Here is a 10,127-nt window from a genome sequence, read left to right as displayed (position 1 = left end):
TAAGAAGCACTTGTACCCATGCTGCCTCAAATTTATACACTGAAGGCGAAGCAGCTGTTGTATTCATATTTTTGGGGTTATTATTAATTGGCTGCTTGCTTACCTTGTTCACGCCGTGTTAGTGTAGCATGCAGCATATAAACCACCAAGAGGTGTCTCGTAACTTAAGCCAGAAGGCATTCATGCGACGCTGAGAAGATTAGAACAGATCAGTGAATAGAGGGCGCCGCCTCGTGGCCAAAGTGGAAACTTATGCACGCCTCTGCTACAGTGCAGGGTGCAGTGGAAATATGAGAGCTCCCCTAAACGTTTTCCCTGTTGCCTTTGCAGGACAAAAAAAGTGAGAGAGCTAAATAATATTCTCTTGTTCAATAGCACCTTATTTACACATTATTTAATCAAATTTCTATGTTCTTCCTGGTCAGTTTGATGCCATATTTGGCTCATTTTCTTCAACCCCCCTCACGGCCAGTTGAATGGCTAACCTAATATTAACATGGTTGCATGATAATGTTTCGGTCTGAGTTCTTTGTAGTTTCAATGTTTTTTAAGATCAGGTGGTTTTCCTTCATCTAATGAGTCTAATTATATGTTTTGAATGTGTGGACGGTTTAGGCAAGTCTTTAAAACGAGACACATAACTCAGCGTTTATTTAGATTCTCAGTAAAAACGGGATCATCTGGTGGATTACATTTGTTGACAAATCACTCAGTGTGTGCGTTTCTCTAAAGGCTTAGAATGAATAGCTGCCTGAGGGCATCTACTGGATCTATCACCTGTTGAGGCAGATGACAAACTCTTTTCGGTAGCTCTTCGATTAAACTTTTCTCAAAGCTTCAAAAGTGCAGGAAAAATAACTGGAATGTCCCCACCAACTTCTCTTTGGGAGATATTTTAGGACTATGTGAGGAGCTGGTGAGGAGGCAGAGCCTTAATAACACCTGTAACCCAAACCACGTTCTGTAAATACAAAGAGTATGAGCTGATGCCCTCAGGGTAAAATTCACAGTGCTGTTTACACTGAACCAAACTGTAAACAGAACAGGGCTATTTTTTTCTTTACCGGTAACACTATTTAAAAGTAGAAGGTTGATGCGTGTTGTGTGTGCGCGTGTGTGTATTTGGAAAGGGCTGGGTGAAGATTGGGCTGTTGTGCAACATCTTGACCTGATATGTCTGTGTAATAGTGTGTTTTGGTGTTTATCTGGTATTGGTGCTCTACATTAAGGATAATGAGCTTTATGATCCTGTATTTATAAGACACGTTTCACTTAAAGATTGCAATAAAGACTAATCTGAAATTGTTATTTTAAAGTCATCTGTGTTTTGTTGTTGTTTTATCCTGGTGCCTTAAAAGGTGGAGCTAGCATTTTACAGTGAATATAAAGGTTATGTAAAAAAAAATTATGTAGAACGACTTTTTATTTATTTATTTATTTAGTTATTGTTTTTTTTTTAATGTTACCTCCAATATATATTATCCTAACCCCATAATTGAGGGCTACACCATAATAGTCCATGCAGCAGCTTGGCAGCATGTCTTTATGGATACATAGATCGGTGTTATGAAGGTGCTTCGGTCAAAATATATTTTATGTTACCTTTCTTCAGAGCTTGTCTTTTAAAGGACATCAGTAAGCCGATTTGTCTGCTCAGCTGCTTCCCCTTTTTTTTCCAACTGAGGCCTGTCCAAAAAAAAAAAAAAAAAAACCCTCCAAAAAACACACAGCTTACAGCAGATAACAACTGATAGCCTGTGGCGTGGTTATAATAAAAACGGATGAAAGGGCAGGATATGCAAAGCCACGCAGTAAAAGCCTATTCATGACACGATAAAAGTGCCCCAACAACTGGTTGGACAGGCTTGTCCCTCTCCTGTGATGTCATCCAATAGACGAGCGGCTGGCGGCTGCGATGCGCATGTATGCAGTCCACTGCCTCGACGCATCACAGCGAACCGCACTTGACAGCTTTCCAGGTTAGAGGGGGGGGAAACAGACTTGCTGAATTTCCACAAGCCAGCCGTCATCCGCATCCACCCGAGGTACAGTCCCCCCCCCCCCCCTTTCTTCCCACAGCACACCCTACACACACACTCTCTCTCATATCATGCATCATATGGTTGGATTAATGCTGTTCCTGTTCTAACGCACAGATGACAGCGTAACCAGGGCGCTGAGCTGCTGAGATACCAAAACACAGCCGCTTTGTTGAATCGGATCTGCTGTGACTGGACATGAATTCGGCGGAACAGACGGTTACATGGTTGATTACGCTCGGGGTGCTGGAATCGCCAAAGAAGACCATCTCAGATCCCGAGGCATTTCTGCAGACCTCCCTGAAGGATGGGGTGGTCTTGTGTAGACTTCTGGAGCGGCTCAGCCCGGGGTCCACGGAGAAGGTAGGGAAATAGCCGACACTCACTCCCCGCTCTCCACCGCATCCCCAACCGCCCGCCCGCGTCGGCGTGTCTCCGCGTTGCCCAGCACAGGGAAACCGACGCGGTTTGTTGTCTGGCCTCTCTTTCTGCCCACTGATCCATGAGGAAATTTCTTTTGTAGGTCACGGCAGCCCGTGTTATTGTCTGCAATGGAAGTACTATGGTTGCGCGTATGTCAGCGTGTAAAAAGAGGAGAAAAAGGGAGGGGGAAAATACAGGTCGATGTCTGTACCACCCAATAATAATCTGCTCTCAATAACGTAACACTACAGCAAAAGGAAGACTGGTCATTCTTTGGGAGCTGTTAGATGCTTTAGAGGCTTTCAAATAAAGGCCTCGACATATGCTTTTAATGCAGCTCTAACCACTCAGCAGATCTTTGCTGTCGTTGAAAGAACCCGTTTTATTTTCTCTTTAATCCCGGCGGATGCGGCTTGTATGTCAGTGTATTTTGATAGTGCACACCGATTGATCCGCCGGGGATGAGGGGCTTTCTGTACACAGACCATTGCTATAAGAGTGGGCCGCCATTGACTGCAAAGGCGCATAGACAGCGATAGACCCTCTCCCTTTTTAAAGAAACAGCGCAGTGTTTGTGTCTGTCAGCTTACCAGCAGCGTCTGCTGGTTTCAGCAACAACCTGAAGGAGGCCATTTGTTTTCCTCAAAAGAGGATGTGCTGCCGAAGGCTATACCTGCACCCCTACAACAACAAATTTGCCTGCCAATGCCCAAACGGGTTTTTCCATTTTCCTCCCTTAAAATGACAAATATCACTCTGGGGTGGAGGTTATGTTTGATCATCAAGCATGCAGGAGAACATCTGAGGGTGGCTAAAAGACAGCCTCCCCCTTTTCTTTTCTTTCTACCTATCCTTATATGGTGATGGGTGGAATCCTGTGTGGGCAAATGTGCCGGTCTCAATAATGTTAAATCTACTTCTGTCACAATAATAATGTTATTTATTTTCATTTAAGTTTTTTTTGTGTGTGTGTGTAAAGGCTTGCAGTGATAAAGTAATCACTTATGTGGCCACAGGTATGCCAGCATATGAATAATGTGCGAGCACCACATAGAGTAATGAGCTTTATTCATATTAATAGAAGGAAAACAAAAAACAAAACCAGATATAAAATATGTATTTTCTCTCTCTCGGGCTAATTCTTAAATGCTTTCAGATCTGATGAGCCGAAACTGTAAATGAATAGAACTATTATTATTATAATTATTATTATTATTATTATCATCATTATTGTTATTATGTTTTTTTTTTCAACCAAAACATGCACCAACCCAATAATGACATATTAGCCAAGTGTGGTGAAGGAATTTTTAATACAGTGTGTCTGCTAAATTATTATGATTAATATACACTATCCAAGGAACAATTTTTATTTGAAAAACAACTAAAACTATGAAATGAAGATACTGTATCTATCTACTTATCTGTCTATCTGTCTTGACATGTTTACATTTTTTTAATAAGTAGGGTGTCTCTCTGTGACCACAAATTCAGGCTGACCAATCACTATCATTCTGGGCTGCACTGTACAGTATGGCCATGCCAAAATCGGAAGATGTGTGGCACAGCTGGACCATATGTCAGTTGTGATAGTTGCTAGTGATGCTACCTAAAAAGCCGAAGATGTGAACAGGAGATAGCCCTTTCCATGTGTTGCAGCCCGTGCTAACATTTTACGAGGCCCAAGAGAAAAACAAGATACATTTTGCTCATTAACAGTTCAAGTCACACTAGCTGCACAGAACAAAGGCATGGGGGGCACCATAGTGGATTTAAACTTAATTTAAATTCATGCAGTGACTCCCCATTGATACACCTGTTTCCTTATTTTATGCTTGTGACCAGGTGTATCTGCATTGCTCTGCCATCACAAGTGAAATTTCCATTTGGTGCTAATAAATCTTGAAGCGTGGCCAAGAGAGAAACGTTACTACACTCACAGGCTGTTTATAGGAACCCCTTGCTAGAGTCATATTGGCCTCCCGTTCACCTTCAGAACTGGCTTAATTCTTCTTGGTACAGATTCATCAAGGTGCTGGAAACATTCCTCAGAGATTTTTGTCCATATTGACATGAAATCATGACATATTTGCAACACATCTGTGCATATGTTGCGACCCTACCATCTGAACGTCACAACAAACGTCGAGCCTCATCAGACCAAACGTTCTATATTTAGTGAGCCCATGTGAACTGGCGCCTGAAGTGGTTTTCTGCTCCTGTAGCCCATTTACCTGAAGGTACACCGTCTGGTGCATTCAGAGATGCTGTTCTGCATACCTTGGTTGTAAAAAGCAGTTATTTGTGCTACTGTTGTCTTCCCAACAGTTTGAAGCAGTCTGGGCATTCTCCTCTGACCTCTGCCACCAACATGATATTTTCTCCCAGAGAACTGCCACTCACTGGATATTTTCTCTGTTTTTCTGTCCTTTCTCTGTAAACGTTAGAGATGGTTGTGTGGGAAAATCCCAGTAGATCAACAGTTTATGAAATACTCCGAATAGACCAGCTCCTCTGGCACCAGCTAGTGTTCCCCATTTAAAGTTGCTTAGATCATCTTTCTTTCCCATTCTCATATACAGATTAAACTTCAGCAGGTCCTCCTGACTATGTTTACACCCTTAAGGCACTAAATTGCTGCCATGTGATTGGCTAATTAAATATTTGCAAAACAACCAGTGGACTTAATAAAGTGGCCAGATGTGCCACTAGATACACGCTAGATACAGCTGCAGATTATTACAGTATGTTTCACAGAGGGATTTCCCTCCTTAGTCTACTGTGTTTTTACAGCATATATCAGGGCTTTATATTAGTACCAACAATCAAGCATTAACTGCCCCCACTCTGGGAAAACAGCTGATTTGAAAAAAAAAAAAAACCTCAGAAAATTACAGTTTCCAACATAAACAAGCGTCCTGTGAAGAAGCATATTACAAAACTAATGAGAAGTGTTTGATGTTGTGAGTTTTCACTCATATACCAGATCCTTGAACTGGTACTCACCTTGAATACTCTGTCATTTTACATTTTACATTTTTACATCATGAAATATTGATAAACTTAGCAGAAAGGTAAAATATAAAGTTTGGTCAATGAGTTTATTTGTTGTAACAGTGCTCCTTAGCAATAAGTCTTACACCTCTGGAAGGCCTGTTTATTTCCCCTTAAATGGTGCGAAATATATAAGAAAAATGCATTTGTGAGTTGAGAGGCAGAGTTGAGTATGTAGCGTATTTTGCTACTGACTCTTGTTTTGAGCTTCTGGCATTGCAGGTGCTGACAATCAAGTGCCTGATTGTCATTACTTGTGAGCATGGACCCTGCTACAGCGGTCAGTTGCCGTCTCCTCCAAGCATACCACATTTGACTGATCTTGATAGGGCCTGTGCCAAAGGGCAACTTCAAGCTAATGTTTCACCAAACCAAGTTGCAGCATTATTTGGAGTGAATCTTACTACCATTTCCAAACTGACTTCCATATAACAGGGGATGTCAGAGACAGTCTACCAAATGGGTATCCCAAGAAGATGACACCACATGAAGACCATTTCCTCAACCTGTCAGCACCTAGGAACCACAGGCAGTCTTCTACAGATTTGAAGTCTAGGTTTGCAGGACAATATGGCCGACGACTCGCTATCGAGACAATTTCTGGTCTCATAGAGCTGCCGGGAGGCCTGCCTTTCACTGTCAGGCTCAGTTGCGCTTTTTTCTGCAACGTGTGCACTGGAACCTGCATGCAGAAGAACGTTATGTTCAGCGATGTGTTCATATTCTGCTTTCAGCATTTGGATTATTGGCTCAAAATGTGGAAAAGATATGGAGAACGCTATGCTGATTGATGCACCAATAGGGTAACAGCTTTTGGTGTATGCAGTGTGATTGTGAAGGCGGGCATCTCCCTCACTGGAAAAACAAGGTTTCCTTTGAAATAGCCTCCAGGTCACTGGAGAGAGCTTGAGATGAGATTCTGCAACCAGTAGCAATCCCACATCCCCACAGTCTGAGGCCAAACTCTATCCTCCAAGATGACATTGCCCGCTCCCACAGAGTGATGTATATCAGACACTACTTCAAGAATTTGGGAGTGGAGAGGATGGAATGGCCCTTGTGGGATCAGCCTGGATGTGCCGCTCCTGCCAGAGCGACCAACACAACCACACTGGCTGACTTGTGACAAATGCTGGTCGAAGGATGGGATGCCATTCCACAGCAGTTCTTCCACATGCTACTGGAGCTCCTGTTTGTTAAATGAATAAATTGTTAAACTGCCAACACGTGTTGTTTTCATTAGACTTCAATCATCTAGACCAATAAACAACACCAAACAAGATTCAATAGCAGAATAAGCTGTTTGACACTGGCAGAGGGGATCTGGCAAGGGCAACAACACACTCAACTCTGCTGCTCAATTTCCCCCACAATTATGGCAACATTTAAGCAAAATAAACAAGCTTTCAAACTTTCCAACTAAACACAAATTTCCTTAATTTTTGTGCTAAGTTGATTCATATTTTTCTGCAAGTCAAATAAAAAGAAACGGCGGTACATGAATGCTACAGATATGTTTGACCAAGAACGACTGCGTGGTTCACCCCCTAGAGGACTGCTAAGCTTGATTTCATTTATAAAATGTACTAATCAGTAGGCTGAAATAGAGTTTATTTTATTATTTCTATTTATTTTTTGTTAGTAGATTGAACTTTATCATCATGAAGATGATCATGTTTTGAATACTGATTCAACATAATTTTGCAGTCCTTTGGATAAAATCATATTTTTGCTTACCGACACCGCCCACTATTTTGGTCTTATTTTATTCTTCTTCTTTACGTATTTAAATGGGACAGGAATAAAAATCAGCGCACTCACATGCTAAAGCAACATCAGAAGTTGGTGGGGTGGGGAAGACGGGGAAGGGGGGCATCCCTATTTGTCAACGTCATTTCCCTCGACCCAACGCTGCACTCTCTTCCACTTCCCCGCTGAGAGGGGGGGTTTGTGCTCAGCCTCCCGGAGTGTCAGGCCCGGTCAGTGCTCACACACGGGAGACAGTAGAATGCGCGTCGTAGAAGAAGAAGGAGAAGAAGATAGATTTTTAAGGCAATGAAAGTCGCACGCAACCGCAGTGAGAGAGGCGAGCGTGAACTGGAAGTTTAACTCCTGACCAGCGTTTCCGTTTTTTCAGGTTTACCAAGAACCGAAGAACGACGGCGAGTGCTTGAGCAACATAAAAGAGTTTCTGAAGGGCTGCACGGCTTTCCGCGTCGAGGTGAGTACCCTCTAGGATTTATTTTAGGTGTATGTAGGGGGGATTGCAATCACTTAACCACGTAGAGAAGCTGCTTGAAACGTAGAGTTTGCCTGTTCAGGAGGAGACAATGGACAATGCGTCCATGGAGAGGAGGGACGGAGCCCCTGACAGAGAGAGAGGGAGGAGGAGTGAATTAGCAAGCGAGAACAATCACCCATCGCTCGGCTGAGAGCTTTTTTTTTTTTTTTTTTTTTTTAACCGTAAGGTGGATGCATGTGCAGTATTTTAGCCACCTCGGTTGGCTCTGATCGATACTGTGGAAATATCCACGTTCCTCACGCGCAGTCTCAGGAGCGTGTTGTGTTTACGCTGTCTGATTAATCCAGAAAGCTTTGTCCTCGGGCTCATGCGTGGCTTTACCCTCACCACCATTTCACACTGGCCACCCTATAAACATGTCTCTGAAAACAAGTCACTGAGGCTGGGGATGGTTATGTAAGCCAGTCTTGTCCCAACATAGTTATTAACGCATAATAGTAACAACACTAATAAGGTGTAAAGTCTTAACATGTCCCCGGATTAAGCAGCTCACTCCTGGGCCCGTGTAGAAATATCTGGATAATTTTGTATAATTTCCAACCCCACTCTTCTGCAAATTAAGGACAGAGTGCTGTTTATGGCTGTGTATCAGCTGGGACATAGAGGGGTCATTGAACCGTCCCACTCTGACAATGCAAGTCAGTGTTCCTCAGCATTGCTTCTCCCTGGTGAGTCTTCCAGCTACAGAACAAGAGGAGGAGCTGGGGAAAAAGCACTGTCAATTTGAGTGTGTAAAACATGCCATTTTAGTAGTAACGGACGACTGAAATGCAAGTAAAGCAAGCTGAGTGCATGCATGGCTTTATTGGTAAAGACCTATGTTTGCTTTGGCTGACTGCAGGGACAGGTCCTGGCAGCAGTGCTGAGCAAGGATCTGTGTTTCTTTCTGGTATAGTCCTCATCCTATCTCCTCTTTTGTGTCAGGCTGTTACTTTACCTGATGATGCACCACTCACAAATACCACTTTTTCTTTTTCTTTTTAAAAAAAATAATGTTCAATCCTAGTGTGCACATGTGTGATCAGCTGTTTGCAAATTTTTTTGAGTGAACTGTAGAGAGCAGGATTACAGTAATTTGGGACATGGGAGTCCTACTGCTCACCAGCTGCAGGGCAAAGATGGATATTATCCAGAGCCCAGAGCACTGCTGGCTCGGACCCCAGGTAACTGGTCCGATGGTAGATTAGAGCAGTGGGCGCTTGCATGTTAAAGACGGGGGAAAAAAGGCACTGTGCTTTTGCAGTTCTGGCCGACCTCTTTTAAATAGAGTTAAGCTGGACACTTGGCTGAGCGGGGACATCCCAGATTTGCTGAGGTCCCTGTGCGGTTGAAATATCTCACAAGGAATGATGTCATTTAGATTTGATTTTTAATAATTCTGCTTAGATGCTTGCGACCACGTCTGATATTTGGATATTTGGGCGCCTGCTGTTACTTATCCATCAACATTAATGCCTTTGACCACAGGAAGAGGAATCTTCGGAGTTCCCATAACCCCTGTGGTCCCTCAGAAAGAGCAAACTTATCCCATCTAGCTACCCCGATAAAACTTAAAGTTCCATATTGTGATGGAAGTGATGATATCCCAAATACAATCTGGAAAAGGCAAAGCATTTAGGATTTAGCGCCATCAAACTGCAATCTTGGTACCAGCTTTTTGAGTGCTTGCCACAGAGATGAGCTCAAGATGCAGCTTTCCTGGAGTCCAGCATGGTTTCCAGAATATCAGTGTGCTTCGGCTTCAGCTTTGTTCTGTTTAATGTTACTTGGTTGAAAGCTGAAGAGAAAAATGTTTTTTTTATTTTAATTCGTCTTGTTCTTGTGCCACATTAAAGAAAATCAATAGGTTTTTGTCTTTTTAAAAAACAGTCATAAGCAAGAAAATGTAAAGCAAACGCTGAAAATCAGACTTGTTAACCTGGTCTTTATTTTCAATGGATTTCTGTGTTGTGTCAGCTGTCTGAGGGTCTAAGCAGAACCTTGGCAATACGGCCCTTTAATGATGCTATAGAGGAGGAAATACAGTTAGTACAGCTCTCATTACCCCTCTGGCCCCACTGGAATAGTAACACTATGCCAACCCAGAGACTAATAACAAATCCACCTGTCTACACCAAGTGGCAACCTCCTGGGCTGAAAAATGAAACCAGAGAAGTGGCAAAAATTCCTCAAATGACCACTGAAGGCTGTTGAAAAAAGAAAGTTATAGACTCCCATGTTGAGACACCCATTTATAGCAGAAATAAACATGTTTAAGACCAGCTACAAAAAACGTTTTATGTCCCTATAACTGATAACTTAAAAGCTTG

General features: G+C 42.7%; 1 protein-coding gene across 3 annotated transcripts in view; it reads left to right on the top strand.

Annotated features, from left to right (window-relative positions):
* The first annotated feature begins 1,885 nt into the window (after window positions 1–1,885).
* Window positions 1,886–10,127, top strand: part of arhgef7a (Rho guanine nucleotide exchange factor (GEF) 7a) — a 127,231-nt gene continuing 118,989 nt past the window's right edge. For 2 of the 3 annotated variants that reach the window (XM_085135466.1, XM_085135468.1), the window contains exons 1-3: window positions 1,888–2,045; window positions 2,157–2,402; window positions 7,654–7,737. In XM_085135466.1, the coding sequence (XP_084991592.1) occupies window positions 2,238–2,402; window positions 7,654–7,737 (249 nt within the window). In that variant the 5' untranslated portion in view covers window positions 1,888–2,045; window positions 2,157–2,237. Of the gene's footprint in view, window positions 2,046–2,156; window positions 2,403–7,653; window positions 7,738–10,127 lie in introns of all 3 variants that reach the window. The other variant, XM_085135469.1, reaches the window with a different exon arrangement.

Source organism: Neolamprologus multifasciatus, chromosome 16 (assembly GCF_963576455.1).
Source record: "Neolamprologus multifasciatus chromosome 16, fNeoMul1.2, whole genome shotgun sequence".
Lineage (NCBI taxonomy): Eukaryota > Metazoa > Chordata > Actinopteri > Cichliformes > Cichlidae > Neolamprologus > Neolamprologus multifasciatus.
The sequence above is the reverse complement of the archived record's forward strand: the minus strand, read 5'-3'. Positions and strand labels throughout refer to the sequence as shown.